At 35.6% G+C, this 24,331-nt stretch overlaps 1 protein-coding gene across 2 annotated transcripts in view; it reads right to left on the bottom strand.

Annotated features, from left to right (window-relative positions):
• Window positions 1–24,331, bottom strand: part of Cdk2 (Cyclin-dependent kinase 2) — a 137,440-nt gene that overhangs the window by 21,417 nt on the left and 91,692 nt on the right. For both annotated transcript variants that reach the window (XM_090399739.1, XM_090399738.1), the window contains exon 6: window positions 16,376–16,477. In XM_090399739.1, the coding sequence (XP_090255865.1) occupies window positions 16,376–16,477 (102 nt within the window). The remainder of the gene's footprint in view (window positions 1–16,375; window positions 16,478–24,331) is intronic.

The following is a 24,331-nucleotide window of genomic DNA, read 5'->3' as shown; positions in this document are numbered from 1 at the left end:
GAAAAATGTTAACTTTTCTAGGGATCTGTGCTTTCAAAGGTAAGGTGAAAGTGAAGCAAGATCTTTCTGGGAAGACATAAAATAGGACTGCATTTTAGTAACATTAAAGTTGATAAGACTATCCTTACCTCATTATAGCATGGTATGTAGATCAGTGTTGGCTGTGAAAATTCATGAAGCTTAGTATGTTTGAGCACTGATCAAATAAAAAAGAGGAATGGAGTATACTACTATCAGCAAAACTGCAAATAGAATTTGTAGTCAGTAAGAAGATGTCATTTATGTATAAGTGGGTGAAAATTCAGTTCACTGGGGTACTTCAACAATACAAGAAAGTCTGAAGAATGAGAGTCATCAATCATTATGTGCAGAGAAGAAACAAGCTATCTGACTGCCGAGGATGGAAGGGAGACCATAAATGTGAATTTCCAAACTACTATAGCAATTGACATTTGTACCCAACCCAACAAATGTTCTGGAAATGTAAACTGTGACCACGCTTCTCCAATCCTTTCCATGCTTTCTATCCAAAGGTGAATGATGTTTGATAGGAGATGTGCTTTGAGGAAAAATGGTGGACAGTGATTAATAGTAAGTCTCTAGGGCTGAAAAGGTATCTGTTAATCACCTTCTCCATTATTTTTGAGACAACTGAGATAAGGGCAATGCTACAATAATACGATGGATGAATTTTATTTACCATTTTTTATTTTCAGAATAAGCTTAATAAGTGCATGATTCTATGAGAACAAATGATAAATGAACATAAAGATTTTAAAGATTATATGCGATGGGTGTTAATTTTGGAGAGTAATTGTCATAAAAACTTACTGATATCCATATTCAGGATTCTAATGAAAGACCAGAGGAAGCATGTGGTGAACTCTCATGGGCAAAGGCGATTTTATGTGCTATCTGTGTAGGAGTTGGAGAGGAATGATGCCAGGTTTGGTTTGGTTTGGTGTGAAACAAAAACTAGCCAAAACAACTAAGGCACTGAGGCCAGCACTTCATATATGTGGGGGGGGGGGGGGGGGGTACATACATAAAGTTAGCTTTGCATTAGTAATACCTCCACTGATTTACATATTCGGCACAATAATGAAGTACCACATGATATCAACATCACGTGGGGCTACTATAAATGGGCACACCTATCCTCTGTATGTAATCAGTAAATGTTTGCCAGTAATGGGGAAATGTGCAATGTAAGCCAATCTGATCACAGAGAGATAGTTGGGGCTAGAAGTGCAAGTTCCAGTATTTCGGAAACTGGCCACTTTTGTTGGTTGCTCCCATACTCCTGCATCAAGGGTGTACCAGCACTGGATTAACCACGAACAAACATCCAGCAGATGTGCTCACACTGACCAGCCATGTGTGGTTGAATCCAGAAGTGAGCATTAGGTATCATGAGTGGTATCTAAGCAACAACGTGTAACAGTCACACAGCTCACCTGCCAGTACAACAGCAGGGCATTTCAACCCATTTCCACGTGAACCATACACTGTACTTTGCTTCACCTGGGTTCCACAGCAGGTGTTGCATAAATCTTACCAGTAACACTCAGTATACAAAAAAAATACCTCTGTAATTTTCACATTCAGTTTTATATCTCTTTTTTGTGTATGGGTACTATGAGAGTGCTACTCCAATCATCTGGAATTCATCCCTCTGTCCAAACCTTCTGAACTATGCAGTGCAGCCACTGTAAGACTTTTATACCTTCATACATGAGCATTTCTGGTCAAATATCATGTACACCAGCCCTTTCCACATTTCTGGCTTTTTTCTATGAAGTATGGATACATATTCCTGATTTCATGCCTGTTGAGTGCTTTTTACTATTGAGCTGTTGCTGACTGTTTCATTTAGCAATTTTTCAAAGTAATTACTCCATACATCAAGGATATATTTTTCTCCAGTATTCATCCAGTTATCAGAGATGATAAAGGTGACCTTTATCATCTCTGATTCCTTTCACAGCGCTCTTTACTCCATTTCTGAGCTTTTTCAACAGCCTCCAGAATATCTTGCCACCTTCATGATATTTATTGTCTATGTTCTTACCAAGGTCTTTTCATGACTTTCGTTTAGCTAGTTTTACATAGTGTTTAGCTTTCTTACGTTTGCCTCTATATTCTCTATGAGCACAACCTGAGTTATTTGCCAGGAACTTTTGATATGCTTTCTTCTTTTCCTTCACTGCCTCTAACTTCCTGTGTCCACCACGGTGTTATGATTTTTCTATCCTTGCAGACAACCTCACCAGATGCCTCTCTGGCTGAATCAATCAGTGTTTTCTTCAGGGTTTGCCACTGAATCACCAAGGTTTGGTTCCTGTTCTCAAACTCTTTCATTTTTTCTTGAATAATATTTGTGTATTTTAATCTACAGTTCACATTTTAAAAGCATTTTAAGAAAGTTTTAAAGCATTTGCTTTAAAACTTTCTTACATGTTCTTCTTTTCAATATGAAATTCAATTTTATCCTGCTCAAGACTAAATGCTAATCCCTTCCAATTTCAAATCCTTTGTACACTCTAGTATCCTGAACCAGTGAGAAAACATCACTATCAACAACATGGTCAATGAGACTTTTCTTATTCCTTGCATCTTCTCTCCATGTGAATTTGTGCACATTTTTATGTTGGAGCATTGTCTATTCTTGAACTAGTCCATGTCCTGTACAGAAATCCAACAGGTATTTGCCATTATTACTAGCTTTGTTCTTTTCTCCAAATTTTCCCAAAATATTTTTGTGTCTGACCATCATTTCCTATTCTGCTATTTAGATCCCAAACAAGGATCAACTTTTTTTCATTGTCAGTTGCTTTAATAAAGCCTCCACTTCTACCTTAGCAGAACCATCTGTGGGATCATAGGCACAAAGAAGTCTCATTGTCCAGTTCCCCATTCTGATATTTGCCCGCATCACTCTACTTGATATTGCTTGCCATTCGAGAAGATTATCCCCATATTTAATGTTGAATACTATCTGTTCTATAGCAGGAAAAACCCTCCAACTTCCATATGAGCACAGCTAACTAACCTGCAGCTGAAAATGATTCTGTAACCAAAGGACAAACTGCAACAACCTCATAACTACATTAGCAAAGCACTAATAATAACAGGAATCTCTCTTTGGGTGATGTCATGATAGTACAATCTGGATGGAAGAAAGATGGAAACATGGTAAAATTTTATGCAAATCCAGAAAGCAGAAACTTTTTTTGTCCTTTGGTAAAGGACCATTGAAGAGCCCCTCTCAAAATATGGATTGTCTGCTTTTCTCAAAACTGCAATGACTGAAATGTGAGGCTGAAGTTTTGTATCAAACAACTTGTGATATGCCAGAGGGTTTACTTGGACTACCTCAACATGCTGTTTAGAGAACCAAGGCTTTGGGATGATGTAATGAACAATAAAATCTTGCTTCATTCCATTAAGAATCAATTCAGTTAGTCACAGTGGCTGTCTGGATCAGGAGAATGGAAAAGATAATCAGATCCTGGCAGAGGAAAACTGAAATTGCAGAGATAATTCTATTTAGTGTCACTTATCATTGCAGTGCCAAAGGACACGAGACCAAGGAGTGGGAAAAGAACATTCCACTAAAAAGAACATTCTTTCAGTGAAACCATCTCAGATTACTTATTCACGTGTTCTTGAATACTGAGATAATGTTTAGAGTATGTAAAAGTTAGGGAAAGGATGGCACGGATTATTTGGGTATTTTGGAAGGGAATCAGAAAATTTGTGTTAGGTTACTACCTGCTGACAGCAAATATCTTAGTGTTTCATCCAGCTGATCAGTGGAATTAGAAAATCTGAGCCCAGTTGCAGACAAAGTCCCCAAGAAAGATGACTTAATTACAAAAATTCATATACTTCAGAGATAAATACCAAAACAAAAATGGTCAGAGTAATTACTAGAGTTTAGCATGATAAAAACAGTAAACAAAAGCAACTGAATGAAGTAGAAAAATTTTAAGTTAGCAAAAATCAAAATGAGGAAGTAGTGAGATTTGAAATTTTCTGGCAATGGATATCAGAGCATTTATTAAATAAAAGTACCAACATGAAATTTCATCACAATTTACTGGAAATGTCCTCAAGGGATATATATGTGTGTGTACTAGATAAAATGTGAGTTAAACAAAATTAGAATTTTGTAACTAGTTTCCGATCAACTTTTTTCTGAATTAGTTTATTACATGTAAAGTCTCCAAGTGAGGAAAGCAATCACCTCCCACATTTCAATCTCTCGACTGCATCCACCTACTCAATTTTTCTATGTATGCTATTTTTGCTTTGAACACATTTTTTTTGTATGATTTTGAATCTGAATAATTCAAAAATGTCAATAGGGAAGTGTCACTTGATTAAATCAAGTCTGTTAGTCAAACAGTAAGAAAGCTGCAATATCAAAACTAACAATAATGTGTCTGAAATTTTACTAAAATTGTAATATGGTGGCATCTAATAATCTTCAATCTAACTAAAAAAAAATTATAACTATACACATTACAGTGTACCAAATCAGGAGTTTAGGTCATTTGCCAGATATAATTTGAACTATCTCCTATATTGATTTTTGCTTATACGTAACAAAGTAGTTGTGCTTGGAAGATGATGATTAAATATAGTGAAATATAAGCCAGTTAGTATTATTATTTTTTTTTTGTTGTTGTTTTTATGATTTACTGTTTTGGTATTGTAGTATTGTGAAAAATAGGAAATAAGTTCTCTGTATTCCTCACAGCTATAAGGTCTCCTCTCAATTATCTTTGACCCTTAAGCAACCCTATATATTCATTATAAATCCAACATATATACACAGGTAAACACTCAGCTGAATTTTTTCTTCTGTATTCTAATACCACAGACTGAACTATTCTAATGCATAAGAAGGGCATTTTTTTTTAATCAATATTCTGCTCTGCTTGATTACAACCATTACAGTTGGTAGTATGCTTTGAAGATGACTAAGAAACTTGGTTGAGAAATTTTCGTTAAATAAAAGTACACGAGCTCTTTCATGCTAACCTGGTTGAGTGGATGACATATCTGCTCTCACATCCCACACACACTGTGGACTCAAGTCTCACAGTTGCATAGATGTTTATGGCCTTTATGTGGTACTTTTTATTGCCTGGTTTGAGACAACCCACACCGTACTTAAGGGAGGTTGAAATGGCTTGAACCCATAGCATTTTCTTGGTATAGAAACTACATTGAAAGTTGTTTTTTTTTTCACTTTGTTATACTATAAATTACAGATGCCAAGAAATTATATTCTTGATTTAATCCTGTATCCAAGTAAGCAAACAAAGTCTGCACATGAAGTGTCTTCATGACTTAGGCTATTTGTCATCATCATCACCATAATAAACAATTGTAAAATCGTGTATAGAAAGATTTTTATACAAAAATACCTTATATACCGATTTTACTGGAAAACGAAAATCCATACAAACATACTTATGGTTAATCAGCAAAAATTGTTATGTTTAGTAAAATGGAAGTAAATCTTGGTGAATTGTTAAATAATGTAACCGCCAAATTAATGTAAAGAACAAAGAAAGTTAAGGGTGAATAATTTATGTCAAAAGAAAGTTCTAGACAAAGATATTTCCAGATGGATTACCTTATTAACTTATGACCTGAGGCAATTACTATGGCAAAGGTCAAGTATGTATGGGGGTTTTCCCGCCTTGATGCAATGACAGAAAAAGGTGGCAGGTGCAGGCACACAAAATACCCAAGGGATTAAAAACGTAAGAAAACCCAAGGTCAAGTGAGCAAGATAAAAGAGGGTTACGATACGACGATCATGAGTTACGCAGTTAGGATGTAAGTCACGGCAGTTACGACAACAGAGGTCAGAGGTTAGAGAGCCGCAACAGAGTTTTGCTAATCGTCATCAGAGATGGTTCATAGTTACCAACGGGAATTTTTGTAGGCTTAGCAGAGGTGAATAGTCTTCAGGAGGAAGGCCGTGTCGATGTTTGTAGCAGAACAAGTTCATCTTCATTTTGTTTTGGCTCCAGGTTCAGAAAAGCTGTCCCGATTCAAGGTCCGAGTCCTGCGTTCCAGCCGATAGATGCTACAAGTGCAAGACAACTAATTTGAGTTGTGTTTGAAGAAAGTATTACCGGATTTTCATGCTGCCAAGTTCCTGACATTCGCAAAAGATCGGAAAGTATCAGAGGAAAGAGAATTCAAGAATCTATGAGAGTGGACTAGACTACTACTTCAAAGTAAGGTTATTTATGTTGTTCTTACTAAAGACAGAATTGTGATAGTGATTTGTCTGGAGTTTTCTTTGTAATAATAATTGAGGACAATAGGTATTAAGCTATTCTTAGAATTATCTTGGTCAGTTGTATGAGAGAAAACTTGGCATAATTTAAAGTGAAGTATTATGTGCTTAATATTGTTGGTATTAACTAAGCCTGCCTTTGTGTAGAATGGAAGAATTGCTCTGTATGTGATTAAGTGTTAACTAAAGAAATATCATAGGTACATTGTTTTACAAGGATTGTTTACCTAAGAGGTTTAAATGTATTTGTATTCATGAGTTGTTATTGAAGTATAGAGCTGGAGAATTAATTGGTAGTTTTAGTATTAACCCTTTTGTACTTTCTTTGATTATGAATAAATTGTTTTCTTGTTTAAATAATTTGCCTGATTCTTGCTTACCAATACACTGCTCATAAAAATTGAATCTGTATGATTTAAGGGGATAGTTTACCACGACTGTAGTACAGAAGTTTTACGTTGCTAGATTTAGTATTAAGTAATAGAGAAAGGTTCCGTGTTTTACCGAGTGTTTTTCTTCGGAAGGATACTCATCTGCTATCCACAAATTTTGGTGGCACAGCTAGAAATCAAATAAATTTCCAAAATTCAATTTAGAAAACGCTAGTTGTTCAGACAAAGAGATTGGCTCCAGCCAGAGGCAATTTCTTAGATCTGAAGGTTTTGCACACATGAACAACAATATTTGCGGCCTTGAGACAAAAAAGGAAAGAGAGGATTGAAATTTAAGAGATTAAATCAAGCAATGTATTAAGAGCTCGGAGTTATGACTGTTAAGATTAAGATTAAAGTATAAGTTAAAGTTTAAGTTAAAATAAAGAGAGATTTTGAAGATAAGTTTTGAATATGATAATATCGTAGTTTTTACAAAAGCGCAGACGAAAAGATTTAATTAATCGCCATAAATTTACAATGGCGCAGACAACAAGGATTTAATAATAAGATTTAAAAATTTTACATAAATTTAATACAATCCTTATTCATCTGCTGCTGGATGATGATCTCTTCCATATTTTTCCACATTTTGGCCCATAAACTCCAGTCGTTTTCTGCTGAATGATGTAGTTCATCTCTCCACCTTGCTGATGGTTTGCCAGGTCTTCTTGACCCTTCAAGTATTTGCCTTTCTGTACAAATTTTGTCCAGAGGTTGTCTCCCTGTCTTCAATGTGTTCTGCCCATCTTCATTTTTTTATTTTTATTTCTTTAATGATTTCTTTTAATCCTAAATACAAAACTTGACTGAACATTAAAATTTCTACAATACAATATTGTAAAGCATTTGTATATCATATTGCTGGTTTTCAAAAGAATGTTTTTTTTTTCCTAACTCTCCACAAATGGTATTTTAATTCATCATCATCAATTTCCTGATACATACCCAAGGGTTGTTCGGATTACAATGACAGCACTACATGATTAAGTTTACATTATTATTAATCTGCTATCAAAAATATCATCTAGCACTCCAACATTGTCATATCTAACATTCTGTGCATCTAAGACACTTCTGACTGAATCAATCCACCTAGACCTTGGTCTTCCTCTGGGTCTCTTTCCTGCCATCTTGGCATCAAAACACCTGTTTTGCTATTCTTTCTTCATCCATTCTATTTAAGTGGCCATGCCACCTTAGATTAGCTCTGCTGACACATTCTTGAATGCTAACAATGTCAAGTTCCTTTCTAATATCTTCATTTTTAATATGATTCTGCCATTGATTCACTCCCCTAATTTTTCTCAGAATCTTCATATCTGTTGTCTCCGGTCTTTGATCAAGTGTTTTATTTCTAACAAAACTCTCAGATAACTTAAAATTGGTTTGAATACTGTCTGCATTAACAGTTAATCCACTGATTTTGCTGAATTTTTACAAGATATGTATGGAATTAATATCCCTCAAAATCCCATAACAGGCTCATTTGTAAACCTATAGTACATTTGTACCATAAGTGAACAAAGAATTTTTATTTCAATGGATTATATATATATATATATATATGTTACGGTTAAAGTGATAAATCCAGTCATTATTAATAATTACCGGTTAAAGTGAATAATTTACAAGATTTAATCACTTTAACCGGTTAAAGTGAATAATTCCTAGAGGAGTCTGGTAAATGTAATAAAAACATGTTTATAGGTTTTATATATAGGTTTTCATTCTCAATGGAAATTATAACAGCTTAGGTTAGGTTAGTTCATAATGAAAAAAGTAAGGAAAGTACTTTTTTTGCACTCAATGAAATCAGAAACCAGAAATCATTATAAACTAACCTAACCTTTATCTGGAAATCATTATAAACTAACCTAAACTTTATTGGTTAGGTTAGTTTATAATGAAAAAAGTAAGGAAAGTACTTCTTTTGCACCCAATGAAATCAGAAATCATTATAAACTAACCTAACCTGGATGAAAGATAAACATTGTTGTGGGCCAAGCTTAATGATTGCGGGCAGATAAATGGGGATGACAAATAAAAGTTATCCTGGGCAGATGAATGGGGATAATAGATAAACATCGTTGCTGTACCTCTTGCCTCATCAATGGAGAAAAACCTTGATAAGTTCCTCTCTGATTTATCTATTATATCCCATCCATCTGCCCACAATAACTTATTTGTTATCCCCATTTATCTGCCCGCAATCATTAATCTTTCTTTTTTATCTTTCATCCTCATTAAGCTGCCCACGACAGAATAATTTACAAGAATTAATCACTTTAACCGGTAATTATTAATAATTCCTAGAGGAGTGTGGTAAATGTAATAAAAACATGTTTTATAAAAAATATTTTATTTAATAGCAGAGAGAATAGGAGATAAATACATTATTATATGATTATATTGTTGTCCTGTTAAAAACAAATTACTCATTTTTGAAGGAAAGACCTCTGTAGCACTTGGAATTACAAAGAATTTCTGACTTTTTACATTTGCAGCGATGAGTTACGATGGGTACAGTTGCAATATCGGAAACCTTGACCACCTAAATTAGAATTCTTGCGGGCACATTCTCTTTGTCACTGAAATAACCATATTTTGTACCTAATTTATATAAGTTTTCATTCTGAATAGAAATTATAACAGCTATAATATTCCGGTTATCGGTCTTCGCCCTATCTGTTATAATTTGCAATTATAACAGATATGGCGAAGATAGGTCTTCGCCCTATTTTCGCCATATCTGTCCAATTGCAAATGTAGGAGAAATAGGTCTTCGCCCTATTTCTCCTACATTTGCAATTGGAAATTTACTCACTGAAAGCTGTAACATTTTTTCAGCTTGCTTCTTAAGCGACTGCTTAGCAGTTTCGAGATTCTTGAATTTTTTTCTGTGATTTCATTGAGTGCAAAAGAAGTGCTTTCTTTACTTTTTTCTTTATCTTCTAATTCAATATTAGTTATATTTTTTTATTTTGTTATCTTCCTTGTCGATCGTTCCTGTTTCAGAAAAATGTTGTTTTCCTTCGATTTGGCTAACACTTGTATCATCTATTTCCACTTCCACATTGTCACCGTTTTCTGTCCTAATACCGCTTTTCCTCTCTGAGATTATCTTCTCATATTCAACATCTTTATTAGTTTGATCTTTTAATATCATCTCAAAATCTTCTTCACTTGTGATTTCTGACAAGGTATCGACTGGTAAGTATGTTTTCAAACCTACCTTAGCTTTACAGCCAAACATAGCTTCACAGCGATCTATTCCAGAGTGATGTGCTCTGTTTTTCATAAATTGAATAAATTTTATCCCTTCCAACCATTTTATTGTTTTATTTGTTTCAAGCCATGTGTATAACATTTTTTCAATGTCTTCATTTGCTCTTTCAACCGAGCACTGCGATTGATTTTGCCATGGTTTCCCGTGAACAATCTTAAGCTCATTCCACATTCCGCAGACTTCTTCAATAATTTTATTCGTGAATTCCTGGCCTTTGTCACTTTGCAAGATGCATGGGGCTCCAAATATTGTAAATACATCTAATAGATGATGTGCAGCTTCTTCAGCTCGTTTTGTTTTCAAAACTCTAAGTTGAACAAATTTCATAAGATGGTCTTAATAAACCATTATAAATTTATAATCGCCATCAGCTTGTGACTGCATATCAATTAAATCAATCTGACATCTAGAATTAAATTTGATGCTTTTAATTAGTTTAACATGAGCCCTTTTTTTTTTTTTGAATGCTCAATTTTTTTTGGCAGGGTTCACAAAGATTCAAATATATCATAACAATTTCAACTGTGATGTTCTTATACTTCTCTTTAAGCGTTTTCATCATTCTGTTTCATCCTTATTAGTCCATGTTAGTCCTTAAAATCCATGGCTGATGGCAATATGAGTGTCATGAATTAACTGAAAATTTTCCTCCAAGAAAGTGTAATACATAATCTGGTTTCTTTCACTTTTAACAGGTACGACGAGTTTTTCAACATTTCCAATTTTTACGATATCAAATCTTGAGAACCGTTGATAATCTTCAGCCAGAAACCTTCTCTTTGTTCTTTTCAACTTTCGCTAAAAACGAATAATACTCTTCTCTCGTAAATAACCGATTATTTGTCCCTTTTTTCGATCTCAACATATTAACTTGGTCGTTAAATCGTGTTCTCATTATTTCTAAATCTCCCATTATGCTTATGGGTACGTAAAATCAATGAAAATGTGGAGAAATGTATGCACTGACGTAAATAAGAAAAAAAGCAACCTATCCTATTAATGCAGTAATCAGTACTTCTTCTAGGGCTTGTCAATTATGATTATCTACAGGGCTGGCCTGAGAGTATTGATGTCCCTAGGCAAAGAAAATTAATGAAAACCTATAATCTCCCATTATGCTTATGGGTACGTAAAATCAATGAAAATGTGGAGAAATGTACGCACTTAGTAGTGACTGACGTAAATAAGTAAAAAAAGCAACCTCTCCTATTAACATAGTAATCAGTACTTCCAGGGCTTGTCAATTATGGTTATCTACAGGGCCAGTCTGAGAGTATTAATGCCCCTAGGCAAAGAATATTAATGAAAACCTATAAACATGTTTTTATTACATTTACCAGACTCCTCTAGAATTATTCACTTTAACCGGTTAAAGTGATTAATTCTAATTATTCACTTTAACCGGTTAAAGTGATTAATTCTAATTATTCACTTTAACCGGTTAAAGTGATTAATTCTAATTATTCACTTTAACCGGTAATTATTAATAATAACCGGATTTATCACTTTAACCGTAACATATATGTTCAACCAACATACTTTTTATATTTTGGTTGAAGAGCACATACACTAAACACTTAACCAATCAGACCAGCAATAAGACAAATTTTACATAAGTTGGATTTAATCCACCCCACCCATTAATCACACCTTATTTTTTACATGTTTACAGCACATATATGTGGTAGTATGTTAATATATTTTAGAGATTATTGCTGTTAGTTTCATTCACAGGATGTCCAAATAAATTATATATCAATATGTAATTATTGTATAAAGTATATAGTATAAAAAGTATACAAAAATAGAAAAATAAAATTGAATTTGAATTTTATTTAAACAAGAAATCAATTTTTTGTTTAATCCTTTACCTAAGCATAAGCAAACAGCTTTCTGCGTGGTGTGAAGTATCTTTATAACTAGGTTACTTATATATACAAGTTTACTTCCCATCATTTGTCTCAGTATACTATAATTGATTCAGTAAAAAGGTGTATCACTTTATTACTAAAATACTTCAGATAAGAGATAGTAACCAAGGAGAAGAAACTTTCATCAAACTAAAATTATATTGCACAAGAAAGTATATTCTTGTTTAATGCTTTACCCAAGTGTAAGCATACAAAGTTTGCAAGTGAAGTATCATCTTCTTGACTATACTCAGTAACCAAGTGAAAAAAACATTCAACAACTATCTCTGATCCCAAGTATTTTAATAATAAGATGATACATCTTTTTACTATTCTATATGGAAAATATATGACTTCTGCATGGATTTATTAACCTTAGTATCTTCCTGAATCTAGATCCCACTGATGAGACTTCAATAAAAGTCAAAACAAGTTCTGGGTAGTGGTCCTTTCCATACTGTTTTTGCATTATGGGATAATGAGGCAATAGCAGCGTGAAGTCAACAGCTCCTGCATACAAATAGCTTAGTCATGAAAATACTTCATGTGCAACCTTCGTTTGCATACTCTTTGATAAATGATTAAACAAAAATATAATTACCGTATATTCTGATGTATAAGATGCTCCTATATACATAGGAGCGTCTCGATACGATGCACCCAAGAAATTTAATACAATTTTCTGGAAAAAACCTAAACTTTAAAGTACGATTTAAAAAAAAATGGATAAAATAATAGGTAATTTTTAATAGTAAACTGACCTTTCAGAAATTTGCAAAACCCATGTCACTGTCACCTGACTCTTCTCTTTCTCCTTCCTCTTGTTCTTCATCATCATCTTCTTCATATAAGAAATGATCTTCACTTCCATCAAGGGCGTTGCTAATTCCACATTTCAAGAAAGATTTAACAATAGTTTGTTCATTCATTTTTGACCAAGATGTCTTAACCCACTCGCACACTTGAGAGATTGATGGCCGTTTCAGGGCACCCTTTGGTGTTAGGTGATGTACATCGGCATTCATCATCCACTTGTTCCACTATTCGCTCATAAAGACTTTAAAGGGTTTGTTTAAAGATGCATCAAGTGGCTGCAATTGTGATGTAAGTCCTCCTGGTATGACAGCCAATTCAGTATTGCACTCTTGGAATTTTTGTTTGATTGAATCCTTCAGATGAGCCTAGAACTGATCAAATACAAGAAGAGCTTTCTTCTTTAGTAGTGCACCATTCCTTCTTTTTCCATACTTTATCTATCCACACTTTCATGCCACTTTCATCCATCCAACCTTTTTCATGCACATGTACAATCAATCCTGTTGGTATTTTTTCTTTAGGCAGAGTCTTCCACTTAAAAATTATCATTGGCGGCAGCTTCGTACCATCAGCACAACATGCAAGAACTACAGTGTAGTGTGTTTTTTCGTGTCCACTGGTTTTGATTGTAATGTTTTTCTCACCTTTCTCAGCTACAGTTCTATTTGAGGGAACATCAAAAGTTAGGGGCATTTCATCCATATTGGCTATCTGTCCCATTTCAAAATTGTAATTTTTTCGATGTTGAATCACATATTTATGATAAGAAATAATTTTGTCTTCATATTCTTTTGGCATTTTTTCACTGATTTTTGTTTTTGTACGGATACAACGTCCACTGTGTTTCATGAAACGGTAACACCATGACGCAACACCTTTAAAATCTTCAATGTTACGCCTCACAGGCCACTTTGACTGCATGTGTACGAATCATTTTTGTTGAAATGGCAATGCCATTTTGCCGATTTTCTTGCTCCCATTTCAAAACTTCGGTCTCTAGTTCTGGCCACTTCACAATTTTTCCACGTTCTGCATGCTTTTCATTACATAAATTGTACAAAATCTCCTTCTAATCATTTTTTCTGTGGGCGGAGGTCCAAAATGTCTTTCAGCTTCCCTATTCCCATGTTCTTCCGCATATTTTACAACCTGCAATTTGTAACTTGAAGTATATGAATGTTGCCTGTTTTTTTCCATCACTAAAATCTATGGGGAAATATCAAACTGAACACAAAATATCTCAACACATCAACTCAATACTGATAAACATCGGTAACTGATTACTCGGATAAGATATTATGAAACTTGAACAGGGACTCCCCGTTCTTAGCCAATGATGCGCTAGAAGTCACGTGAAGGTCACGCATCAATTTGATTGCACCATCAACCGCCTACAAAGATCTTGGAACATAAAAGGGAGTGCGTATGACTTTGAAAAGAGGAAACAATCTTTACCTTCATTATATAAGATGCACCCCATTTTTAAGATGAATTTTAAGGTAAAAAAGTGTGTCTTATACACCGGAAAATACGGTACTTGTCAAATATATTTCACTTAGTAGCCAATCCCAAAGTGTCAACTTATGAAATTTTCATGAGATAACTGAACAGTAGGTCCTCTCTCTCTCTCTCTCTCTTTTTATTTTTTTTATAACTCTCTTAACAACATGCTGAAGTGTCATCTATTGCTCTTTGCTTTTAAGAATCATGATGCATTAGGATCCATCTTCTCATGCCATTCCTGCTCCTGCTGAAATCTTACAGAATGTGATTGTGATCTCTTTTAGTATGTTTCAAGATGTCATCAAAACTCTTTTTGGTTATTGTTGACTTTAAAAAGGCATGCTTTCCTTTATATGGGCAGCATCCTTCACAGTTGTATTCAATGGTGTGAGACCTATACCACGTCCTATGGCCATTAATCTTTGCCCACCATATTTCTTTATAATTTTCAGTTTAATTCAGTTTCAGTTATAATAGATCGGTTTTAATGTGTTTATGCACTTTCCATTTCTGTTTCTTTTTCTAGTCATGACTTTACTCTACTGCAGTGCATAGAAATTCTAAAAATTAACTCTAAAAAGTGTATGAACACAAATGTACAGCATGTCCATCTTCAACAGTAAACAAAGCAAGCCTGAGGAAAGCACATACATACATTTTGGGATATCTTAAGGAACATTATGTTAGATGGCATGAGAACACATAGGTGTTTTTTTGTAAAAATGTTTTCATAGTCATTTCAGGATAATTTGCATAAATTAGAATTTACACTGGTTAGGCCTATCAATCTATCTATATACAGTAAAACCCCTTTTTTTTACACTTTTCAAGGGACTGATGGAAAAAAGTGTAAATAGCAGGAAATGTAAAAAAGCATTAAAAAAAAGGCTAAAAGATGACTTTGCTAGTATGTGAGTCTACATATTAGATTACAAAATTTAATAACTGAAAATAAATTAATTTACAACTACTTGCATTTATCTATTTAAAAAAATCTTTAATTGTTGATTGTTTTTGCTTTTCTTTTTTTTTTTTTTTTTTTTGACATAGCACCAGATTGCTTTGCACTGAGTTCAATGCTTGACCTGTTTTTTACTATCGTGTTCAAAGGGGACACAGAGAGTCCAAGATCTTTTGCTAAATGCACACGTGTTCCGGCATTCCAATTTACACGTCGCAGAATTGCCATCTTTTCTTCTACCGAAATACGTTTTCTGTCTTTTTTCTCCATGTTACTAATATCGATCATCCACCACTGCAACTTGAAAGCAACTTTCACACGCTAAATTACATAGCAGAAATTCTGCATTATCAATTCTTAGTGTGATTGAAAAATCGCGGTATCGCTCATCACTACATTACTGCTGCAAGTCACCGTGATGGCAGAAACGAAACTACAGCCAAAAGCAACGCCATCTGGGAACAGAAATGAGCAGATTTCCACAGAAATCTATTCGAAAATCAGTATTGCCACCCGAGAAAAAAACGCAAATCACAGGAAATAATGTCCACATCAAGTTGTTAATGGCAGGAAAACAATATATCGTAAGAATAGGTCTTAAGACAGGACCAACGGAAAATGACGTAAATGGCAGGAAAACGTAAATTGCAGGAACGTAAAAACAGGGTTTTACTGTATATATATATATATATATATATATATAATTATTTCCATGACTATATACAATTCTCCCAGTTAAACCACTTCAAGTCTTCTCCAATAAGCATAGTGCAGAACTATAACGAAAACTTTGGAAATTATTTTCATTACAGTCATTTCAAAATTACAATGATGAAGTCAAACTGTCCTCTTTTAATGCAATAATCATCTAAGGTTAATTTCATTTTTTTTTTTTTTTTGATGCATACTTACACACTTTCTCCAAATGTGATCACATAAAATAGTCCATATGATTCATAATTCTATGTACTATGAGCAGTCTTGGACAGATTAAGATGTGCTTCCCCCACCACCAACTTACAGTTCTTTGTAAAATGTGATGTTGAGAAATATGCTGATTCTACTGAAACTTTCTAAATACCATGTAAGCATAAATACTATACAGAATAGTTCTAAGAAAAACATCTTTAAGTTCCTTACCATTTCAGCAAAAATACATCCAATACTCCAAATATCTACAGGAGTTGAATAAAATCTTGTTCCCAAAAGAATTTCTGGGGCTCTGTACCACAGAGTAACAACCTGTAATAAATAAACTTTTTATCAAAAAAAAATTCATTCTTCTCCATAAAAGTTGAACACTTACAGTACAATTGGCATGTGTGCAAGGGTAGACTTGGAAAATGGATAGGACATTTATTCTTAAATGATTTAAATAACTGCAGGTTATGAGAAATAATGATGAATGAATGAAAACAATGAGAGAAAAATATTGAGAAATTTATGAGAAATAATGATGAAATAACTTTCATTGTTATTTCATTGTTAGGAGCATGAACAGATAAAATCGGTGACATAACCATACAAAAAAAAAAATATACCAGAAAAAAATAGTTTATAATTTATCAGAAATACTGACAAGTGCTTAAAGCAAAAAATGCTGGGAAAAGACTGAGATGAAATTGAGTGCTTTAGAAAGATTAAAATGTAGAAGATCATCAAATCAGACTTGACAAATAACAAAGCAAACTGGAAGAAAGTTGCTAATCAGAAACTAGTCACAAAATCCTTATTGTAATACACTGCAGTAACATCTGGTATAACTCTTAATGATATACATAAGTAAACAGTTGATGATATTGATGGAAGAATATTATTTCACATGCATAAAGCAGTAGAAATGAACCTAGACAGAACAAAAGATCTTCAATAAAAAAGGATAGGAGAAATATCCAGAGCAACATATAAATGATGTCATGTAGTTAACACTGCTTTAAAAGACTTATGGATGATTCAAAATATCACACTTCTTTGCAGAGTAATATCCTTCATTATCTTAAATTCAATAAGATACTGTGGCATATAACTCCATATCATGTTATAGAACTGAGGCATCAAGAAATTATTTAAATTTTAACAAAGTGAAACGGTATAAGTTTGCATACATAGCAACTCTTGGTATAGGGCTTCATGAAACAGATATTAAATTATTTTTACAGCTACTTTGTCTGCTTTTGTTTAGGAGTGCCCCCTGTTTTAATGTCATTGGCTTTTTACTCAAGAATTCTTAGGGCATTGCAGATGTATTTTAGAGACAAATATATGTAGCATAATAGAAGAAAATTTGCACATACCTTGTCTTGGATGTTGTTGCCTGTCTTCTTTCTTTCTGCAGTGTGCATACTTCTGCTGTTATGGTGTTGAAAGGGGAGTGGGGGGGGGGGCTTAGGCAGTGTGGGAGAATTAATTTGAAAAAACCTGAGTGTTTTGTATAATATACATATATTATTTTTAAGGGTGGGTGGAGCACTTTTTTTTGTAGGGTGGATAAAGGTGAAAAAGGGGGCTGAAAATAGCAACTGTTTTTTCAGAGGAAGGGAAAGGGTTTATGGGGGTGTGAGCCGTTTCGACTGTGTGGGTCATTGTCTCTCGTGGAGGGAGTGGATGCTATGTCGTGTCAGCTTGGTGTTTCTGCCTTTGAAGTGTTTGTGTTATCACTCAGAGTTGTGAAGCTTCCAACACTCTGAGATTATGTAGGGTCGGAAGACATTGATCGAGTTCTCGTCACATTTTATGGCTACTGTTTCCGATATACTAAGCACTGTTTCATTGTCTTGTCTGTCTATTATGATGGCCTTGTTGATTTTCAGGGTAGGAGGTATGTTTTTGTTCAAGGGCATGAACTGCTATTTCTGTTTTCCCTGTACTTTGTATTCTATTTTTCTTTTTGATGTTGTGTTTTTAGTGTTTAAATGTTCTGGAATAGGGATGTTACAGTCATGGAAGTGTTCTTGTAGTCTTGCCCATAAAGACCTGATGGTAGAACCTGTGTAGGTGATATCACAGTCTTTTTGGCAGGAAAATTTGTAGACTACGTTGTGTTCTAATATTTCTTTGTGTGTGAGAGATTTAGTGGGTTTTAGAAGATTTGCCAATTTTTGGTTTGTGGTGAATAACAGTTTGTAGTCATTGTGTTTGAAGATGTATTTGTAGGCTTTGTATGTGTTCTGGACGTATGGCAGGTTGATAACTTTTTATGTTGGGAAGTTTGTTTTGGTTGTTGGGTTGTTTTGACGGGTTTTTGCTGTCCTGTTTGCATAAGTTATTAGTTGTGTGGGATAGTTGCACTTTTTAAAAATCTGTGTTAGTTTTTTTATTTCTGTGTTAAGATAATTATGGTTAGTTGAAACCTTGTAAACATTTATTAATTGTGATAGGATGACCGATTTTTTAACAGAATATGGATGGTATGAGTAGAAATGGAGGTAATTTCCAATATGCGTGGGTTTGTATATTTTCATGGCTATTTTGTTGTTTATTCTGATCAATGTCAAGTTTAAGAAATTGATGGATTTGTTCTGTTCAGTTTCTATGGTGATGTTATTATATATTCTATTATTATATATTATATATTCTAGCAATACTTTGATTTAATAAGTAAAATTACTCTCCCGGTGTTTAGGCTTATACGTTGATTCTCCAGCATCGTGTTGTTTAAGGAAATTGACAATGTGACTAGACAATAACTAAAAATATGTGATTATTGCTTCCTATCTTTTGCCAAAATTAAATCGGCAACTTCGGGGATTAATACACTGGCATTAAACATGTGCACACAGGCACACTTCAGTAACAAAAAATTCAACAGGAGAGATATAAACTGTCTGCTTATTGGAAGATATTCCTTTTTTGGGAAAGTTAGCTAATATTGTTTGTGTATACGTTAACAGCTCCTGGGGAGTAAAGAGTATCCTGTAGAGTACCACAGGATACTCTTTACCAGTAACTCTATTGACTTTGGTTGTACGTCACCTATTGGCTTTGGTTGGGTGTTCTTGGCTGTTAGACTGACTGTCTGCTGATGAGGGTTTCCCTTAGGTTGTGATCGTTGAATCTGCTGCGGCTTTTACCAGAGCTGCAGCAGATTCAAGGAAAAGCCTCTCGAATTAAAAATTTACTTTGGTGGAGTAAGGTGGCTTTTTTCCCCCAAAGGATCTTGTGCTGGGTATCCATGGCGTAGTCTGCTAATCCTGAGTGGGTGTAATGGTGGAAAAGGATGTAATCCTGGTGCTCTGATATACAAATGTTGGCTGTCCTACCTTTTTGGCCATAATATGAACGGTTGCAGCTGCAGGGTACCTGACACAGTCCAGGTAAATCCAGAGGTTGTAGCTGGTCTTGGGGAAGCAGATAACAGTTGCTAGCTTTCTGTATGGTTTATAAGTGGTCACAAGATTGTCCTTTTTTAAGATCTTGGCCACCTTTTCTGATACACCACAAATATAAGGGATAGTGATGGATTTGCTGTCTCTTACACCATCACTTATATTCTTTGTATTCCTAATCAGAATTTTGTCATTTATAACAACATGAGAATAATGAATGAATAAATAATGTCTGAACCTAAAGAAATGCATAAATATGGATTGTCAGCCAGAGGATATAATACTAATAACTAAGTTACTAATAACATCATTGCAAATTTTAAGCTAGCTGAGTTAATCCTAGATGTAAGAGCATATCGAGGTTTTGAATTAAACTGTGATCATTATATGGTATTGGCAAAAATTTGATTTAAGCCAAAATGATTAAAAATAAATAAAATGGAAAATTCCTATCAACTGAGTTAAAAATTTCTGCATTATAAGATTCACATACTATATCCCAGGATGATAGTACACCGTATAGGCAATAATATCAAAAATGCACTGATGAAAAAAAAAAACAACCCACTCAAAAATCAAATGACAGAGAAGAGGACTGGAAAATTTGAAATAAATCCTGACAAAAGTAACAGAACAGGAAGCTTAGGAATGAAAAGCTTAGTAATAGGAATGAGAATAGAGAGTAAATGGAATAGAAAAAGAGTGGAATAAAGAAATATTATTATTATTACCTTTGGAGAAAGATTAGACTCATCATCATCATCATCAAATTCCTGCCATGTACCCTCAAGGGGTGTACAGGATATGACAGTACTACATGACAAAATTACATCATTACTAACTTCCTATCTACAATTTTCCTCCAAATCAGTCTGTTACTTGTCAAGACTCCAACATTATCAGATCATATTTCTATCGTCTAAGGCACTTTGTACCGTATCAAACCACCTATATCTTGGTCTTCCTCTGGGTCGTTTTCCTGCCAACCTGGCAGAGAACACTTGTTTTGCTAATCTTTCCTCTCCCATTCTATTTAAGTGACCATACCATCTGAGATTAGCTCTGCTAACGCATTCCTGGATGCTGACAATGTCAAGTTCTTTCCTAATATCCTCATTTTTAATATGATATTGCCATTGATGCCATCTGTTCACGCCTCTAATCTTTCTCAGGACTCTCATATCTGCGGTCTCTAGTCTTTGGTCAAGTGTTTTACTTCTGACCCAGCTCTCAGATCCATAAGTTAAAATTGGTTTGAACACAGTCTTGTATACAGCTAATTTAGTGTTCCGACTAATTTCTTTCTTATTCCATATGAATTTATTCAATTGACTTCCCACGATACCAGCTTTGCTGATTCTGTTGTCTATTTCTATATTTAGTTTACCATCTTCAGTAAAAATTGTGCCTAAGTAGCTGAAATGTTTTACTTGTTCCACAGGTTCTCCATTCACAACACAGTTGACATTTTCAATGATTCTGCCTATTTTCATTGTCTTTGTCTTTTTATTGCTGACCTTCATACCATATCTATTACAACAGCTATTCAATTTAGTCAGAGAATCTTGCAGACTTGTAGCGGATTTATTTAGAAGTATAACATCATCCGCATAAAGCAGAGCTGACATTAACATCTCCAATTTTGATATCAGGTTTAATACCACATTCCTTCATAATGTGATCCATATAGATAATGAATAACAGAGGGGATAATGTACATCCTTGTCTCACACCAGATTTAACATTAAACCATCTTCCTGTACTTCCTTCAATTCTAACTGCTGACTCACAACTCAAATAAAGACTAAGTATTGCTTGATATAATGCCCCATTGACACCATATAACTGCAGCGTATTGAATAGCTTCTCTCTTGGCACCTTGTCATATGCCTTTTCCAAATCGACAAAACTTAAATACAGATCTTTGTTATATTCCCATGCTTTCTCGACTATTTGTCGTAAAGTGAAGATCTGATCCTGACAGCCTCTATTTGGCCTGAATCCAGCTTGTTCTTCACCAAGCTTTTCTTCCACAATTCTTCTCAACCGTTTCTCAGGTATACTTGCATAGATCTTGCCAGGAACACTCAGTAGGGATATACCTCTGTAATTCTCACATTCAGTTTTATTTCCCTTTTTATATATGGGTACTATGAGAGCTCTACTCCAATCATCGGGAATTCGTCCCTCTGTCCAGGCTTTCTGAACTATGCAGTGCAGCCACTGTAAGACTCTTATACCACCATACTTCAGCATTTCTGGTCGAATATCATCTACCCCTGCTGCCTTTCCACATTTCAAGCCTTTGATGGCTTTTTCTACTTCAAGTATGGATGGGGGTGCTTAAGGGTCAAAGCTGTATAACTGAGAGGAGACCTCCACATAGCCTTTAAAGGAATGCGGAGAACCGACCAGGGCTTCTGACCTAATGTCCAATCCTCACCTTCCCGTGGTGCACCCTGTTGGGTATCTACTTTGATACTGAACGAACGAGGATGGGCTGGCAATTTGGGATTTAGCCGACCAAATTGTATTCTTATTGGTTAAACCAAAATAAAAAAAAAATAAAAATAAAAATAAAGATTAGACTCATCCTATGCAAATGCAAACAAAGTATTCTGGCAGACCATCTGCCGCCTTCGAGGGAGGAAAAATCGTGCACAGCAAGGGCGATTAAGGACTCTGATGATGCACTTTTAACAACCGAGAAGGATATCCTCCACAGGGAGGGAATACTTTGAGAGCCTTCTTAACCCAGGTGACCCAGCAGTTGTGGACATCCAAGAGGTGCAGATCGGGGCAATGACTAGTCTCACAGCAGAAGAGGTCCATTTAGCAATAAAATCGCTAAAATCGGGCAAGGCTGTTGGCGATGATGAAATTCGGCCCGAAATGCTAAAAGCCTTAAATCGAGGCGGTGTTCTCTGGCTGACTCGAGTGTGTCAGGCTACTTAGATATCTGGGCAAGCACCAAAGCAATGGCAGACAGGCATAATAATACCAGTCTTCAAGAAGGGAGACCAGAAGAATTGCAGTAATTATCATGGCATCTCTCTGCTCAGCCTGCCTGGGAAAGTGTATGCTAGGTGCTTGGAAAGACGGTGCAGGAGCATAGTTGAGTCAAAGTTCCAGGAAGAACAATGTGGCTTTTGTCCTGGTAGAAGCACAACTGACCAAATCTTCACATTAAGGCAAGTCTTTGAGAAATCTTGGGAATATGCCAAGAATGTCTACTCATGTTTTGTGGACTTGGAGAAGGCATATGACCGGGTTCCTCGGGATAAGCTTTGGCAATTAGTACAGGAGTATGGAGTGGATGGCCAACTATTAGCTGCCATCAAGTCCCTCTACGAATGCCCAGAGTTTTGTGTCAGGGTAAACAGCACATAGTCTGAACCTTTCACAGTCTCAGTTGGCCTCCACCAAGGGTGTGTTCTGTCACCCCTCCTTTTCATAATATTTATGGACTGGATTGATAGGCACAGCTGAGGCAGTGAGTGTGTCAGAATTGGAAGATGTAGCATTGGACGTCTGCATTTTGCAGATGACCTAGTTCTGCTTAGCTCTTCCACAGATGACCTCCAGCAGACCCTGGATAGGTTTGTAGCTGTTTGTGCAGACGCCAGAATGAAGATCAGTGGCCAAAACTGAAACATTTGTGGTCTCGAGACAACCATCCCAGTGGACTCTACATGTAAGTGGAGTCCCAATGAGGCAGGTGGAGAAGTTTAAATACCTTGGGTCCATATTCACGAATGATGAAAAATGGGACGTAGAACTAGATACTCGAATTGGCTTAGCAAGCTCAATATTGTGGGAGCTTGGCCGTTCAGTAGTATTGAAGCGGGAGTTAAGCCAGAAGGCAAAGCTGGCTGTCTTCAATACAGTCTATGTCCCCATCCTCACCTATGGTCATGAGAATTGGGTAATGACTGAAAGAATGCGGACACGAATCCAAGTGGCTGAAATGAGGTTCCTTCGAGGGGTTGCAGGGCTGACAAGACTCGACAGTCAGAAGCTCTGCAATTCGGGAAACCCTCAATACTCAACCATTGCTTCTCCGTGTTGAGAGATCACAGTTACGTTGGTACGGGCACCTGGTCAGAATGCCACAAGAGAGGCTCCCTCAGCAGGCCTTTGCCAAGCCAGAGGGTGGGAGGCCACGTGGAAGGCCAAGGACTTGCTGGATAGATTCCCAAACGTGTCCACCCAAAACCTTGGGTGGACACGTTTGGGAATCCCACCAGAACACCTGAGCTTGGTGGCAGAGGATCGTGACCAATGGAAGTTCCTCTTGCAGCTGTTTCCCCCACAACCCAATTAGGAAAGGTGGGCCTTGAAGATGTATGCATGTATGTATTGTTATTATTAATATTTGACACCTCCAGGGAGTCCAAAGACTCATCAAGGGAGGGCACCTGCTCTACAACTCTGTCTCAACAACTCAATCCACCAACTGACCGCAACTACACCAACGCCATCTACCGCCACTAGTATTTCCACAGACAACACAAACATCCATGCCTACAGTGGGATTCGAATCCACAGCCTTTTGGCTGGAGAGCAGATATGCTAACCACTTGGCCAGCCAGGCTGGCCAAAGTTACCAGAAATGGCATTTTCTGGAAAGGAATTTTACTATATAAAATATAGTAAAAACAAAAGGTACCAGAAATGGCTAAATTCCGAGACAGTAACTAGAAAAGGATATATGTAAGCCAGCTTTCTCTCTCTCTCTCTGGTCTTCACCATATATCATGATCAATGGCTA

This window comes from Typopeltis vanoorti, chromosome 10 (genome assembly GCF_054136105.1).
Source record: "Typopeltis vanoorti isolate ZY-2024b chromosome 10, IOZ_Tvanoo_1.0, whole genome shotgun sequence".
Classification (NCBI taxonomy): Eukaryota; Metazoa; Arthropoda; class Arachnida; order Uropygi; family Thelyphonidae; genus Typopeltis; species Typopeltis vanoorti.
Note: the sequence above shows the minus strand (reverse complement) of the source record. Positions and strands in the feature narration are given on the sequence as shown.